Source organism: Thrips palmi, unplaced genomic scaffold (assembly GCF_012932325.1).
Source record: "Thrips palmi isolate BJ-2018 unplaced genomic scaffold, TpBJ-2018v1 HiC_scaffold_11, whole genome shotgun sequence".
Lineage (NCBI taxonomy): Eukaryota > Metazoa > Arthropoda > Insecta > Thysanoptera > Thripidae > Thrips > Thrips palmi.
Window position 1 is genome coordinate 8,958,446 of NW_023144622.1, and position 16,449 is coordinate 8,974,894.

Here is a 16,449-nt window from a genome sequence, read left to right on the forward strand (position 1 = left end):
TGCGCTAGGCAATGTTCCTGGGGTCATCAAAAATGGGAAACCTTCCCTCAAACCAGATGAACGTGGAAGTCTCACTGCTACTTCTTTATTCCAGTAGCCAGTTAAGGTATTCAAAGCTGCAGCAGATGCGTAAACAATAGGTTTAGCATATTCGGAAAGCCGAGCTACTGCACCCCGCTCCTTAGCCGCTGGATTGTCGTCAATAAAAACTTTTACCTCATCTCCATCTAAAGAGTATATACCATCTTGTGGATAGCAAAACTGAGCTGAGGGAAAATCGTTCTTAAGGAGTAATTCTTCAAAGCTCTTGTAACACCGTGCAGACACATCCACGAAGTGGTTCGGGGTATCCTGTTCACTGGATACTTTGACGCGAAATATGGGAACTTCTGTGACCTTGTCTTCTTCGATCAAAATAATCACTATAACAGCAATTTCAACGCCATTCCCTCCCGAATCTTTGATGCTTTTCAAACACTCAAACACTTTGTCAATACTCTTCAGTTGTTCTACATCAAAGCCTGTGAAATGGTTTTCATCCGTAGCCTTATTTTTTGGATTACCAAAGGACACGGCGCCTATCACTTTTCTCAAAAAGATGGTCATTTCGGCTTCATTTTCATGGTACGAATCATCTTTCGGACATATACACGGAAGTTTTGTCCTATAGCAGCGTGACTGGAGCTGATCAAAGAGCATTCTCTGCCTTGCTCGAATCCTCTTCTCCATGTCGGGGTCGCATGTTGTTTGAACTTGCCTGAAATGAAAAGAGAAGAAATTATGAGAGGCTTTCTAAGTACAGACAACATAAACACTTTTTGAAAGTTTTTGGAAGTTTTACGAAGGAACATCGCCACCTGAGTTTGTTTTCCACTTCACTGGTACTCTACAAATCGAAAAGCGCACATTGCATGCTCGACCTGGAGCATGCCTGCATGCCAAGTACACTTTAACTGAAGCATGTATCTAGTGCATAGGAGCTTTCTGCATCAGGAAGCGTGTGCATGGCATGTATGCACTAGTTAGTGAGTGCATGCTTCGCAGGCGCACTAGCTAGAGCGTGCCTAGGCATGCTCCAGGTAGTGCATGCAATGTACGCGAATGTACGCTTTTCGATTTGTAGAGTAGCCAACGAATGTAACGTCACGTTCGTTTTCACGTAAAAACGGCGAAGTTAGTTTGGGCGTAACAATGACAAATGGTGAAAATTTACAGCTCAACGAGTGTGACACACGCGCACCGCTTTGTCACATTACTTCGGGTGTGACACGCAATCTGCAGGCAACCTGTCGCGTTCAAACAAATGTGGCAGTTCGCCTGCTGATACCGTGATACACCCGAAGTAGTGTGACAAAGCGGTACGCGTATTCGTTTGACCATTAATTTTCACCGTTAGTCACGCTTAAACCAACATCACCGTTTTCACGTGAAAACGAACGTGACGTCTCATTTGTTGGGTACCAGTGCTGGAAATGCCAACACGCTTTACTCAAAAACCCAAGAGCTAGAAACAAAGATTTTACGCTGAATATAATTAAGCTTCCAAATTAACATTCATCGAGTTTTAACCCTGAAGTGTGAGAGTGAAAGGTTCCGCCCGACCGATCAGGGAATGGATGTAGTTAATTGCCTAAGGTAGGGATTACCGCGGCCTTTAACCGACAGCCCAACTTCTAAAACATAATTTGCGTCTACTCTGCAATAGAGACCTAAGGCCTCTACTCTGCAAACCGCGCTGCAAACACTGTTGTGTGCTCAGTACTCAGTACACCTGTGGAGTGTACCCACAGGTACACTCCAGTGAGAGAGCGCTCGACTGAGTACACGTTCGTGGGAGTGAACTCGTGAGTACAAGCCAAAGAAGGTGTACTCGTGAATAATTGCTGAAGAGTGTACTCGTGAGTTCTTGCTGTGAGCACACACTTAACAGAATGTACACGGTAAAAACGGAACCTGGTTTTCCCAGGAAGCCTATGGGGAAGGTATAGGTGATTTCCAGGGAGTTCCTGGGAAAACCAGGAACCGTTTCTACCGTGTACACTCAAAATTTCTTACAGTGAATTTGGCGGTGAAGAAATTTGTACAAACATAATGCGAACTAAATTTGTTTACATTATGTATCTTATTTTGTCTTTTCTTTGTAAGGTACAAAGAAAAAGCTTCATATTACGAAAGAAAAATGGCTTCATAATATGTTTACACAAAATTCTACGTAATATAAAATGGAGTTCGTTTCCTTCGGAAGACGTTTTGAGCGCACTGCCAATCCAAGTGTGAGACAGTCTCACACTATTTAGTGCGAGACACTGTGTCTCACGCTTACAAGCGTGAGCCACATTTGTCTCACACTTGCAAGCGTGGGTCCTGTGGCATAAAACCAAAGACAACCACAGGCAACGAGCGTGGCTCACGCTCACGTTTGTCTCACGCTTCCAAGTGTGAGACACCATTTGTCTCACACTAGTTCTACGACGGTTCACCTAAACTTTCTCGCCCAAAACCTGGATGTCTAAGTATTTTTTGCCGAAAATTAAAATTTGTCATTTGACCTAAAAACGTTTCCCCGCACAAAAAGTGCCTTGCCCAGTGTTTCATTGTAGAGACGCCAGCCGCCGACTGGTGAAACAAAGGCATTTAAATTATGCCCTTTAAGGGCGTAAAAGATTTATGCCCCTGGAGCGGCGTGAACTGTTAATGCCTTTTGGAAGGGCATTAACACTGGTGTAAATTCATTCCGGAAGTCACTCAGAAAAATTCACTCAGAAAATTGTCTGAGTGACAATTCCTGAGTGATTTTTCCTGAGTGACCCTTTCTGAATGATGAATCCTGAGTGGCCAAGTGAGTGGCCTTTTTCTGAGTGGCTTTCTCTGAGTGAACCATCTCTGAGTGGCAATTTTTTGACTGTCTTAAAAAGTCAAATATATTATTACTGATACGAACATCGGAAAAACTTCCTCCCAATGTTGAAATCAAGTCTGATCCGAATCCAAGGTCCGTTTAGCGATACCTCGCTATCGGGTTTTGAAATGCCAGTAAATGTGGTCAGATTTGCACGAAATAAAAACTTCCCTTGTCAATTGGCGGGAACATGCCACCTACGCCCTTAAATATAATTTTCGGTGAAACATCCCCTAAAACTTGATTTCGGAAGAAAAAATTTAGACATTATTGTTTTGACTTTAAAACTTTTGGCAATGTGGGTTTCGGTGAAAAAGTTTAGGTGAAACGCTTGTGAGCGTGAGACACAGTGTCTCGCTCTAAATAGTGTGGGACTGTCTCACACTTGGATGGGACTGTCTCACACTTCGACTGGCCGTGTGTACTCAGTGCACTGTTGAGTTCACTGAAAATACAGAGGCAATACTTTTAGTACCTTTTTTGGCGATACAACTGAGTATCGCCAAAAAACGGCCTTACGGAAAAGTATTGCCTTCAGAACGGCGATACACAAAAGTATCGCCAAAATTTGGCGATACTTTGGAGTACTGCCACGATTTGGCACTAAACGTTGAACAAATGAAGGGGACGAGTTCATAGTTTAATGCCGTGGTTTTGGCGATACCCAAAAGTATCGCCAAATTTTGGCGATACTTCCGTGTATCGCCGTTCTGAAGGCAATACTTTCCCGTAAGGCCGTTTATTGGCGATACTCAATTGTATCGCCAAACAATGTACTTAAGTATCGCCTTTGCATTTGCAGAATATCTTCTGAACAATATAGTCGACGGAATGTGTCGACAACTTAAAACTACGCAAAGCATTCAACATACTAAAATTCCAATTGATCGAGTTACGGCAACTTCCGTGTTCGAGAAACTGTGCTGATTGCCGTAACTCGGACAAAAATTTGAATTGCAGGCATTTTCTGTCAGAAGCCCAATCATGGTTCACGACTATGATGACGATTTCCTCGATTTTGTGGCCGAAGGTAGTCCTTATGGTGTAATCGTTCTCACACCAAATTATCTTTCCGGTTCAAAGAGGAATTCTGGCCTCCATTTTTGTTTAACAAGAGGCCCTTATTAGGCAGCGCCGCGGTAGGTGTAAACGCCAGACGTGGATTGTCGTAACTGGCGCAGCATCGCGAAGCCTGTTACGACAAGACACGGTCTGGCGTACACCTACCTTGCAATATTCTAGCCACGCCAGCCAGGCGCTCGGCCTGCCCGCACGAGAGAACAAGCATTCTAATACAATTGCAATTTAAAAGTGGAGGCCAGAATTCCACTTTGACCAGGAAAGTTGATTTGGTTAGAGAGAGAATGCATCATGCATACTTGCAAGCGCTCGGCCTGCTACAGACCTGCTAGCAGGACACTTCGCATACGCAACGACCAGATGATGCCTGCGCCTCAGTCGGAAACTTAGGATTTGCTTCAAACTTACGTCTCAGCCACAGAAGGAAACTGCATGAAGATCATGATGGCTGCGTCCTTCGTGGTTTATCTTCCTTCGGCCTGCAAAGTGACCGACTAGCTTCGCTGGACTCTGGGGACTGATGAGGGATCTGGGACGCCGGCGGCGCCTGACTCAGAGTAGCAGAGCATACAGCGAACGGCAACCTTCTCGGCACGCTGCCGCCATGTCGTCGGCTCGGCAGCCGTCGCGAGAGGGGGGGAAGCGTGGGGAGTGGGGGGCTGCCTGCGCGTCTCTGAGCAAGCCGGCGAAGTATATACACGCCTACCTCCTTCGGAGCGTACCTCCTCGTACTCTACCACAGCGGCACGGTGTACACTGCAAAAAATCAGTGTCTGATACGGAGCATGCTACGGCGTTCCGTATGCCCCCTGAAATGGTGGTACGGACATCAGCCGCACCACTCTTCCCATAAGAGCCCCCTTTTTGTTCAGCGGGGTACAGAATTCAAAAATTTCCCGCAAAGCCAAAGTTGCCTTTTTTTTCTTTTGGAAAAAGGTTTGCTCCAAAACTTTATTTTTCTGGGGCCACAGAAAAAACTGCATTGAAGCAAAATTTTGCGCTTGGGGGTACTTTTGCCGGTTTTGACTTTTTTGCCCTTTGGACTTTAAATGATGGGGGGAATCCGGACCCGGCGGCCCTTTGAAAGATAAAAGAAACACAAAAAAAATTTTTGGCAGTTGGATGTTTTGGTTCGAAAAAGGTCGCAAAAAGGGGGGACGTTGGAAAGTTTTTTTTTCCTGGGTTTCTCTAAAAAGCAAAAGCCCAAAAAATCCCGGGCTATTTGGGAAAAAAAAACCTTAAAAACCTACCAAACAAGGGAACGAAACACGGGGCCCAAAAAACCCCAAGGCTTTTAGGGAAATTTCGTTTTTCGTTTTTTCCTTAAAAAAGTTAAAATTTTTGCGCAACTCCCATAAACCTGTCTTTTCAGCCTTTTTGATTAAAAAAACCCAAATTTTAAAAAACCAAAATTTTTTTTTTGTTGTAAAAAACTTAAAGGGGCCTCCCCTTAATACTTTTTTATTTTTCTCGGATTCAAAAATTAAAACACTAAAAAGACGTCTCCCCCCTTAATGCACGATTCGTGCGCAAGTATGCAGAAAATCGTGCATTGTGCGCAGAAATTCGTGCTTTACGAAATGCGTTTTTAAATTTTTGTGCATTGGCGCGCAGTAGGGTGGGTCAAAAATCCCAAAATTTAAGGGCGTAGGGTTTTTTTTGCAGTTACCATTTTAGAAAAGAGATCCCACAATGCTGGGGTCTGGTGACGTCACCTTCCATCTTTTTGGGAGGCTCCAAACTTGGGTCTAATAGTGAAAAAGGGCCCTTTTTGGCCTTACAGGGACCAAACCAGGATCGCCCAGGATGCGGCTATCTCGCGATGGGTGCGGAATATGTTCCTTTATTCCTGCAAAGTCTGGGCGATGTGGCTCAACATCTTGGTTAAGCCCGGGCACTTGTTTTAACGCTAAAACAAAGTTGCAAAACACAAAAAATTGGATTTAAGGGTCTATTGTTTACTAAAAGGTCCCAGATATTATATGAATGGAAAGGGCTCAAAAAATGCAATTTTTGGTATATAAACTTTGTGATCGGACGAAAATTGTTGCCAGGGCGAAACTTTACACATTTCAGCAAAAGCTCAAAAACACTAAAAAGTGATCTTTAGGAGAAATGATTGCCTGTAAATCCAATATGATTATCAGTTCGAAAGATCTAAAAAAAACGAAAAATTTTGGCATATAAATTTTTGTGATTGAACAAAAACTCGATTTGTTTTTAAATTTAAAAAAGAAAGTGTAAACTTCGTCGGGCCATCTCTTGACTCACACGGGCTTTGCTTCGCTTTGCTTGTTAATTATTTTGCAACTATTCGAGTTTTTGTCCAAACACAAAGCTTTATTTCCCAAAAATTTTGCATTTTTTTAGATCTTGCAAACAGTATGATAATATTGGATCCACAGAGGTAATACATATTCTCCTAAAGATCACTTTTTAGTGTTTTGAGCTTTTGCTGAAATGTTAAAGTTTCGCCCTGGCAACAATTTTCGTCCGATCACAAAGTTATAAAACCAAAAAATTGCATTTTTTGAGCCCTTTCCATTCATATAAGTATCTGGGACCTTTGAGTAAAAAATAGACCCTTAAACCCAAATTTTTAGTGTTTTCAACTTTTTTTTGCGTTAAAAAAGTGCCTGGGCTTAACCAAGATGTTGAGCCACATCGCCCAGACTTTGCAGGAATATAAAGGAACATTTTCCGCACCCATCGCGAGATAGCCGCATCCTGGGCGATCCATGGTTTGGTCCCTGAAAGGGCCCAAAAAGGCCCATTTTTCACTATTAGACCCAAGTTTGGAGCCTCCAAAGAGATGGAAGGTGACGTCACCAGACCCCAGCATTGTGGGATCTCTTTTCAAATATGGTCAACTGCAAACAAAACCATACCCCGCTTAATTCTGGGATTTTCGACCCACCCTAGCGCGCAGAAAAACCTACTAGTAATTTAGTGTGGAAAAAAAACAGAGTTTTCAGCAAAGGTTGTCCAAAATTTAAAACCCAAAATTTTGGTTTTTGGGGTTTTCCTCAACCAAAAAACATGTGAAAATTTTTTAAATTTTTTTGACAACTTTTTTTGAAATAGGAAATTTTTTTTTTTTTTACTCAAAAGACGCGGCAATGGATTTTTTTTTAGGCACGAAGTAGCCCTTTTAGTATACCCAGGCTCAGCCGGCCCGAGATTCAATTTTTGTGGCCCTTTTGCATTTCGGAAATTTTCTATACGATTTTAATGAGACTTTGCAGACTTTTAGAACTTTGAACGCTGATTCTCATGCTGAAATCTGGGTTTAAAAAATTGGGGGCCAATTTTGAGAAATTTGCTGTCAAAATCGCCGTTTTCCCTGGCAAAAATCGACTCGCAAGGAAAAAAAAGGGAGTGGGGGGGGCCGGGCCCGGGGGGGACCAATAGCCGAGCTTCTTTTTTGGGGCTGTACAGCTTACTCCAAAAGCTGAAATCAGCACGTTCGAAATGAAAAAATTTTTTTGACTGCAGGTAGACAAATGCAAAAATAGAACTGGTGTCGGTTCGAACGCATTTTTGGGGAGAACTATCCAATAAAACTTCTTGATTGGAGTGTTTTTTGGGCATGCGCAGTAGGTTTGCAACCTGTTTAAAAGTTTAACCAACTGTAGCATTTGAAATCTGTATTTAAATTTTTCTCTCTTTCTTGTTTTTCTTTGTTTCCTGCTCATGAAAAATTATATAAACAAATTTTCAATTTTTGTGGATTACTTTTTAAAAAAATATTTACAGAAAAATTTGCAAAACAAAAGTTCTTTTTTTTTGACATACAGTTTCTCAAATATTCCTTTTTTTTTTGTCAATAAAACAATTTTGTTGTTGTTGTGATTCAGTTAGCACTAGGACCACTTCGCCCACCTCGCGACTTGCAGTGCTCATGTTCCTCGAACAAGACTCACCCGCGTTTCGAAACCATCCCTCCCGAGTTTTTGAAGTTTGTAAACCAACCGTGTGGTGTTGATCGTTGTAAGGGGAACTATTACACAGAATTGAAGAAAACATGATAGAGAACCCTAGCCTTTTTAAACAAGCCAAACAATTCAACGTCAGCAAAAATGGATGGGCAGTTTTTAAAGCGCGACGCTGGTGCTTTCAGCTTCGCGATTTTCGTAAGGGCGCAGACGCCCAGAAACTAGTTGCCAACCCGTGAAAATAAATTTACTGCCTTCTTTTTGCCCAAAAACTTTTAAAAATGAGGATTTTAAAAATGTTCCATTGTCAGAACACTGCGGAATACATTAGCATTGGAATTTTTGAATTTTAAAAGCATTTTTATTTTTATTTTGTCAAGTTTAAATTTCGACGGGTAGCACATCGACCACATCGGTACCACTGCCATGCTCAGTCCCCTGGCCACAACTTCACAACACCACTTTTTCTTTTTCCACATCTTACACAATAATCAAATTTACTTCGTGACTCCTAGGATTTCTTGAAATCGTATTTTTTTTTTAAAATCAACTAACAAGGAACGTTTTAAATTGAGTCCCATGTTTCTTGGTCTTGCTTAGTTGAATTGATACGAACCATTTAAAATTAAGTGTTTTTCTCATTTTTTCCCCAAAAATTCCAAAAATGCCCCTTTCCTTATCAATTTTACTGTACCCAGTGTCAAACTGAAGATATTCTAACTTGGTGAACCTCCTTGCAGACCAAACACATGTTTTGGTCCCCCAAATTAACAGTGTGTGTCCCAAAAAACCATAACAGGGCAATTAAGGTTACTGTAAAATGGAAAAAATGTGAAATACCATTTTCCAAAAAAGTTGTGGCATCAGGATTGCTTTTTAGTTTCTAACTGCTCACTATCAGATGAACTTAAACCCCAAGGGAAAGCGCCCAACTCCCTTAAGTTTGTGAGCTTTGGAAGTTTACGTAACAAATTTAGTCGTTGGCCCAAATTCTCCTCAATTAAGTTGTCGAGACCTGAATTTTTTAATTACAAGTTCTTTGTTGATTCCCCCATTCGTTGCCCCTGCGCTCCTCTCGTTTTTTATAAAAGCAATTCATCCGTCACAAGTAGAAAAAAAAATTATCTTGTTTCACCCATAAATAGTTTAACTGCTCTACTGCCCCAGAAATAACCATGGTGCTCGTTATTCCAAAAAGTAATTTTAAATGACCTGTCATGGTATACTGCGACACACTGTGTTAAGTTGGGGAGCCAAATAAGGTTTGGTCTGAAGGAGGTTCACAAAATTAAAAACAGACCTGCTAGCAGGACACTTCGCATACGCAACGACCAGATGATGCCTGCGCCTCAGTCGGAAACTTAGGATTTGCTTCAAACTTACGTCTCACCACAGAAGGAAACTGCATGAAGATCATGATGGCTGCGTCCTTCGTGGTTTATCTTCTTCGGCCTGCAAAGTGACCGACTAGCTTCACTGGACTCTGGGGACTGATGAGGGATCTGGGACGCCGGCGGCGCCTGACTCAGAGTAGCAGAGCATACAGCGAACGGCAACCTTCTCGGCACGCTGCCGCCATGTCGTCGGCTCGGCAGCCGTCGCGAGAGGGGGGGAAGCGTGGGGAGTGGGGGGCTGCCTGCGCGTCTCTGAGCAAGCCGGCGAAGTATATACACGCCTACCTCCTTCGGAGCGTACCTCCTCGTACTCTACCACAGCGGCACGGTGTACACTGCAAAAAATCAGTGTCTGATACGGAGCATGCTACGGCGTTCCGTATGCCCCCTGAAATGGTGGTACGGACATCAGCCGCACCACTCTTCCCATAAGAGCCTGCTCTTTGTTCAGCGTGGTACAGAAATTGAACGGAAAATTTACCGCTAATTTTAGACCGGAAGTTGCCGTTTCGGTTTTCTGTTAGTGAAAAAGGCTGAAATGCTCACACTTAAGTACTATGTAGGTTTTTCTGGGCGCCGATGCACGAAATTAAACATGCACTTCGTAACGCACGAATTTTGCGCGTAAGGGGGCAGTAGCGTAATTGCACGGTTTGACATTTTCGAACCCTATGTGGACGTTAATATAAGATAAGTAGGAATGCCAGAGACACAAGGCAGGCACATTTGAAAGATAAAAGTTTTTTAAACATTTCAAAAAAAAAATATTTTGTTTTAGCATTGAATTAGGATGTTTGTGTTCTATGCAAAAATGGTCTGCAAATTACATGGTGTCACTGCGCGCACGATTGCAGCCAAAGTTTTTAACTTTTTACCAATCGGTAAATGCATCTGAAAAGCATGAAATTGCCCATAAAATTGCCCTTGGGTTTCATATGGGGCAAGAACAAACTATGAAACGCTCATCTTCAACTTAAGATGGAACCGAACCACATTTTTTCTGGCCCAATATTAAAACCAAGGGGGCATTTTATGGGCAATTTCATGCTTTTCAGATGCATTTTACCGATTGTAAAAAGTTAAAAACTTTGGCTGCAACGTGCGCGCAGTGAAACCATGTCATTTTGCAGACCATTTTTGCATATAAACAAAACATCCTATTCAATACTAAAACCAAAAGTTTTTTTTGGAAAATGTTGTAAAAACTTTATCTTTCAAAATGGTGCCTGCCGTTTGCCTCTGCCATTCATACTTATCTTTATACTTAAAGCTAAAACAGGAGGTTCAAAAATCGTCAAAACACGTGCAAAAGACGTCTGCCCCCTTAATGCACGATTCGTGCGCAAGTATGCAGAAAATCGTGCATTGTGGCGCAGAAATTCGTGCGTTACGAAATGCGTGTTTAATTTTGTGCATTGGCGCGCAGTAGGGTGGGTCGAAAATCCCAGAATTAAGCGGCGTATGGTTTTGTTTGCAGTTGACCATTTTAGAAAAGAGATCCCACAATGCTGGGGTCTGGTGACGTCACCTTCCATCTCTTTGGAGGCTCCAAACTTGGGTCTAATAGTGAAAAATGGCCTTTTTGGCCTTACAGGGACCAAACCATGGATCGCCCAGGATGCGGCTATCTCGCGATGGGTGCGGAATATGTTCCTTTATATTCCTGCAAAGTCTGGGCGATGTGGCTCAACATCTTGGTTAAGCCCGGGCACTTGTTTTAACGCTAAAACAAAGTTGCAAAACACTAAAAATTGGATTTTAAGGGTCTATTGTTTACTCAAGGTCCCAGATACTATATGAATGGAAAGGGCTCAAAAAATGCAATTTTTGGTATATATAACTTTGTGATCGGACGAAAATTGTTGCCAGGGCGAAACTTTACACATTTCAGCAAAAGCTCAAAAACACTAAAAAGTGATCTTTAGGAGAATATGTATTGCCTGTGAATCCAATATGATTATACAGTTCGAAAGATCTAAAAAAACGCAAAATTTTGGCATATAAAGTTTTGTGATTGAACAAAAACTCGATTTGTTGTTAATTATAAAAGAAAGTGTAAACGTTCGTCGGGCCATCTCTTGACTCACACGGGCTTTGCTTCGCTTTGCTTGTTAATTATTTTGCAACTATTCGAGTTTTTGTCCAAACACAAAGCTTTATATACCAAAATTTTGCATTTTTTTAGATCTTGCGAACAGTATGATAATATTGGATCCACAGAGGTAATACATATTCTCCTAAAGATCACTTTTTAGTGTTTTTGAGCTTTTGCTGAAATGTGTAAAGTTTCGCCCTGGCAACAATTTTCGTCCGATCACAAAGTTATATATACCAAAAAATTGCATTTTTTGAGCCCTTTCCATTCATATAAGTATCTGGGACCTTTGAGTAAACAATAGACCCTTAAATCCAATTTTTAGTGTTTTGCAACTTTGTTTTAGCGTTAAAACAAGTGCCTGGGCTTAACCAAGATGTTGAGCCACATCGCCCAGACTTTGCAGGAATATAAAGGAACATATTCCGCACCCATCGCGAGATAGCCGCATCCTGGGCGATCCATGGTTTGGTCCCTGTAAGGCCAAAAAGGCCATTTTTCACTATTAGACCCAAGTTTGGAGCCTCCAAAGAGATGGAAGGTGACGTCACCAGACCCCAGCATTGTGGGATCTCTTTTCAAATATGGTCAACTGCAAACAAAACCATACGCCGCTTAATTCTGGGATTTTCGACCCACCCTAGCGCGCAGAAAAACCTACATAGTAATTTAGTGTGTGAGAAAAACAGAGTTTTCAGCAAAGGTTGTCCAAATTAAACCAAACTTTGGTTTTGGGTTCTCCTCAACCAAAAGACATGTGAAAATTTTTCAAAATTTTTTTGACAACTTTTGTTGAAATAGGAATTTTTTTTTATTTTACTCAAAAGACGCGGCAATGGATTTTTTTTTAGGCACGAAGTAGCCTTATAGTATACCCAGGACTCAGCCGGCCCGAGATTCAATTTGTGTGGCCCTTTATGCATTTCGGAAATTTTCTATACGATTTTAATGAGACTTTGCAGACTTGTAGAACTTTGAACGCTGATTCTCATGCTGAAATCTGGTTAAAAAGTTGGTGGCCAATTTTGAGAAATTTGCTGTCAAAATCGCCGTTTCCATGGCAAACTCGACTCGGCCAAGGAAAAAAAAGGGAGTGGGGGAGCCGAGCCGGGGCGGACCAATAGCCGAGCTTCTTTTGGGTCTGTACAGCTTACTCCAAAAGCTGAAATCAGCACGTTCGAAATGAAAAATTTCTTTGACTGCAGGTAGACAAGATGCAACAATAGAACTGGTGTCGGTTCGAACGCAGTTTTTGGTAGAACTATCCAATATACTTCTTGATTGGAGTGTTTTTGGACATGCGCAGTAGGTTTGCAACCTGTAACAGTTTAACCAACTGTAGCATTTGAAATCTGTATAATTTTGCTCTCTTTCTTGTTTTTTCTTTGTTTCCTGCTCATGAAAATTATATAAACAAATTTTCAATTTTTGTGGATTACTTCTAAAAAAATATTCACAGAAAATTAGCAAAACAAAAGTTCTTTTTTTCTGACATTACAGTTTCTCAAATATTCCTTTTTTTTCTGTCAATGAAAACAATTTTGTTGTTGTTGTGATTCAGTTAGCACTAGGACCACTTCGCCCACCTCGCGACTTGCAGTGCTCATGTTCCTCGAACAAGACTCACCCGCGTTTCGAAACCATCCCTCCCGAGTTATGAAGTTTGTAAAACCAACCGTGTGGTGTTGATCGTTGTAAGGGAGAACTATTACACAGAATTGAAGAAAACATGATAGAGAACATAGCCTTTGAAACAAGCCAAACAATTCAACGTCAGCACAATGGATGGGCAGTTTAATGCGCGACTGCTGGTGCTTTCAGCTTCGCGATTTTCGTAAGGGCGCAGACGCGAGAAACTAGTTGCCAACCCGTGAAAATAAATTTACTGCCTTCTTTCTGCCAAGAACTTTTAATAATGATGGACTTTAAAGATGTTCCATTGTCAGAACACTGCGGAATACATTAGCATTGGAATTTTTTGAATTTAACAGCATTTTGATTTCTATTTTGTCAAGTTTAAATTTCGACGGGTAGCACATCGACCACATCGGTACCACTGCCATGCTCAGTCCCCTGAGCCACAACTTCACAACACCACTTCTTTTCTTTCTCCACACTCTTACACAATAATCAAATTGACTTCGTGACTCCTAGGATTTCTTGAAATCGTATTTTTTTTTTAAGATCAACTAACAAGGAACGTTTTAAATTGAGTCCCATGTCTCTTGGTCTTGCTTAGTTGAATTGATACGAACCATTTAACATTAAGTGTTTTTCTCATTTTTACCCCAAAAATTCCAAATATGCCCCTTTCCTTATCAATTTGACTGTACCTAGTGTCAAACTGAAGATATTCTAACTTGGTGAACCTCCTTGCAGACCAAACACACTGTTTGGCTCCCCAACTTAACAGTGTGTGTCCCAAAATACCATAACAGGTCAATTAAGGTTACTGTAAAATGGAAAAAATGTGAAATACCATTTTCCAAAGAAGTTGTGGCATCAGGATTGCATTTTAGTTTCTAACTGCTCACTATCAGATGAACTTAAACCCCAAGGTAAAGCGCCCAACTCCCTTAAGTTTGTGAGCTTTGGAAGTTTACGTAACAAATTTAGTCGTTGGCCCAAATTCTCCTCAATTAAGTTGTCGAGACCTGAATTTTCTAATTACAAGTTCTTTATTGATTCCCCTATTCGTTGCCCCTGCGCTCCTCTCGTTTTTCATAAAAGCAATTCATCCGTCACAAGTAGAAAAAAAAATTATCTTGTTTCACCGATAAATAGTTGAACTGCTCTACTGCCCCAGCAATAACCATGGTGCTCGTTATTCCAAAATGTAATGTTAAATGACCTGTCATGGTATACTGCGACACACTGTGTTAAGTTGGGGAGCCAAATAGAGTGTTTGGTCTGCAAGGAGGTTCACAAAGTTAAAATGTCTTCAGTTTGACACTAGTTATAATCAAATTGATAAGCAAAGGGGCATATTTGGAATTTTTGGGGTAAAAATGAGAAAAACACTTAATGTTAAATGGTTCATATCAATTCAACTAAGCAAGACCAAGAGACATGGGACACAATTTAAAACGTTCCTTGTTAGTTGATCTTTTTTTTAAAAAAAAAAAGATCCATTGCCGCGTCTTTTGAGTAAAATAAAAAAAAAAATTCCTATTTCAACAAAAGTTGTCAAAAAAAATTTGAAAAATTTTCACATGAATTTTGGGGATAAAAATGAGAAAAACACTTCACGTAAAATGATTCATATCAATTAAACTAAGCAAGACCAAGACATGGGACACGACTCAAAACGTTCCTTGTAAGTTGATCTATGAAAAAGAAAAAAAAAAATTTTTTCAAAATCAATTGCAGCGTCTTTGGAGTAAAATAAAAAGTCGAAAAAATTTCAAATTTTTATTCACATGTCTTAGGGTCGAGGAGAATCCAAAACCAAGGTTTGGTTTGATTTGGACAACCTTTGACGAAAACCCTGTTTTTCTCACATAGACAGCGTCGTAAAGGGTGTCGATCTAGTGCGACCTGTGCGGCCAGGCGCGGTTTAAGGAGCCCCCGATGGGGGAGGCCATTGTTTATCTTTCGCCTACCGCCAGGAGTATGTGCGATGCAGGTTGCTTACCAGGCGTTTTGGGAATCTCACATGGGCACAGTGGGCCAGAAGACCGAGGGGGCCCAGACTCTAAATGCGTTTTGAGCTCCGGAGTCGCTAAATAAGACTCGAACCAAACGTGTGACCCCACCAATGGATTGCTCTTCGAACGAGGTCTAGTGGTGCGGGTTCACGTTTGGTTTGAGTCGGTTCGAGTCGAGTCCCATACATATAGTCTCTCTGAAGCTCAAAGCGCGTCTAGAGCTTTGGCCGCCTCCACCTGGCCGGCCGCTGAGATGGTGGCCGTCAGCGGCCACACCGCGCCTGGAAAACTGCGCAGTCGTCTCCTTCGCAAAATTCCAGTGCACCCGTTACCCACATAGAGCCAACCTCCTGGCCTACCAAGCGTCCCAGAGAAGGGGCTTCAACACCTCGGCCCTTCCTTGAACTTTTCCGTATTCTAACCTATAATCTACTCAGTCCTTAACACTTAACTAACATAGACAGGGTTGCCACGCTCTTGGATTTCGAGTTCCCTGACATTTCCAGGTTTTTCAAAGACAATTTTTGTCATTTTCCCGACCTTTGGGGCAATTTTTCAAGGGAGTTGTCGCGCTTGGAAGGATATCCACCGGCTGATGAGCACTTTTGACTTTTTGGCAAGGAAGTTGAGATCTGACCTGTCTTCCACAAATTTCCTGACATTTCCAGTTCCCGGTTCTCCCTGACATGATTCATTTTTCCCTGACAATTCCAGGTTTTCCCTGTTTTCCAGGTGCGTGGCAACCCTGTAGAGCAAGACCCAAAAACGAAGTGCTTACACTGTAAAAAAATATGTCCTGTCAATGCCGTTAATTTATTACCAGTTTTCACTAGTCCAATTCACAGCGTTTACTGTTATCTGCTCCCGCGATTCACTGTGATCTGGTCCACAGTAAACACTGTGAGTTTGACGCCGCTGAGCACTGTGAGTTTGACGCCGCTGAGCACTGAAGTACTGCAAATCAGGCTCCAATTCACGGCGTTTAATGTGGCCAGATCACAGTGAACCCTGGCACCCTGAGTCAAACGCCGTGAATGCATAACAGCAAAACATTGGTAATAAATTAACGGCATTGACAGGACATTTTAGTACAGTGTAACGTAACTCGGAACGTAACTGCTATGAGATTAAATCCTCGCACCCTATTTAAGGGGGGAGTAAAGCGAAGAAAATCGATTTTCGGTTTTTGCTTCTTTCCGACTTTGGGCCTTGGTACAACCCAACCTGACCATATTTCTAGAAGAATAGACGCGTGTCGAAGGCAGGCCAGCGCCGCAGGCCAAGGTAGGTGTAAACGCCAGGCGTGGATTGTCGTAACTGGCGCAGCATCGCGAAGCCTTATACGACAAGACACGGTCTGGCGTACACCTACCTTGATTGTAAATTTAGTAGAGACGTT

General features: G+C 41.8%; 1 protein-coding gene across 1 annotated transcript; it reads right to left on the bottom strand.

Moving 5' to 3' along the window:
* Window positions 1-4,690, bottom strand: LOC117639369 (the record flags this gene model as incomplete). Its single annotated transcript, XM_034374957.1, is given in 2 exon segments — window positions 1-757; window positions 4,388-4,690. Coding segments are annotated over 2 exon segments (792 nt in total), but the record flags the coding sequence as incomplete, so codon positions are not given.
* Window positions 4,691-16,449: the final 11,759 nt, after the last annotated feature.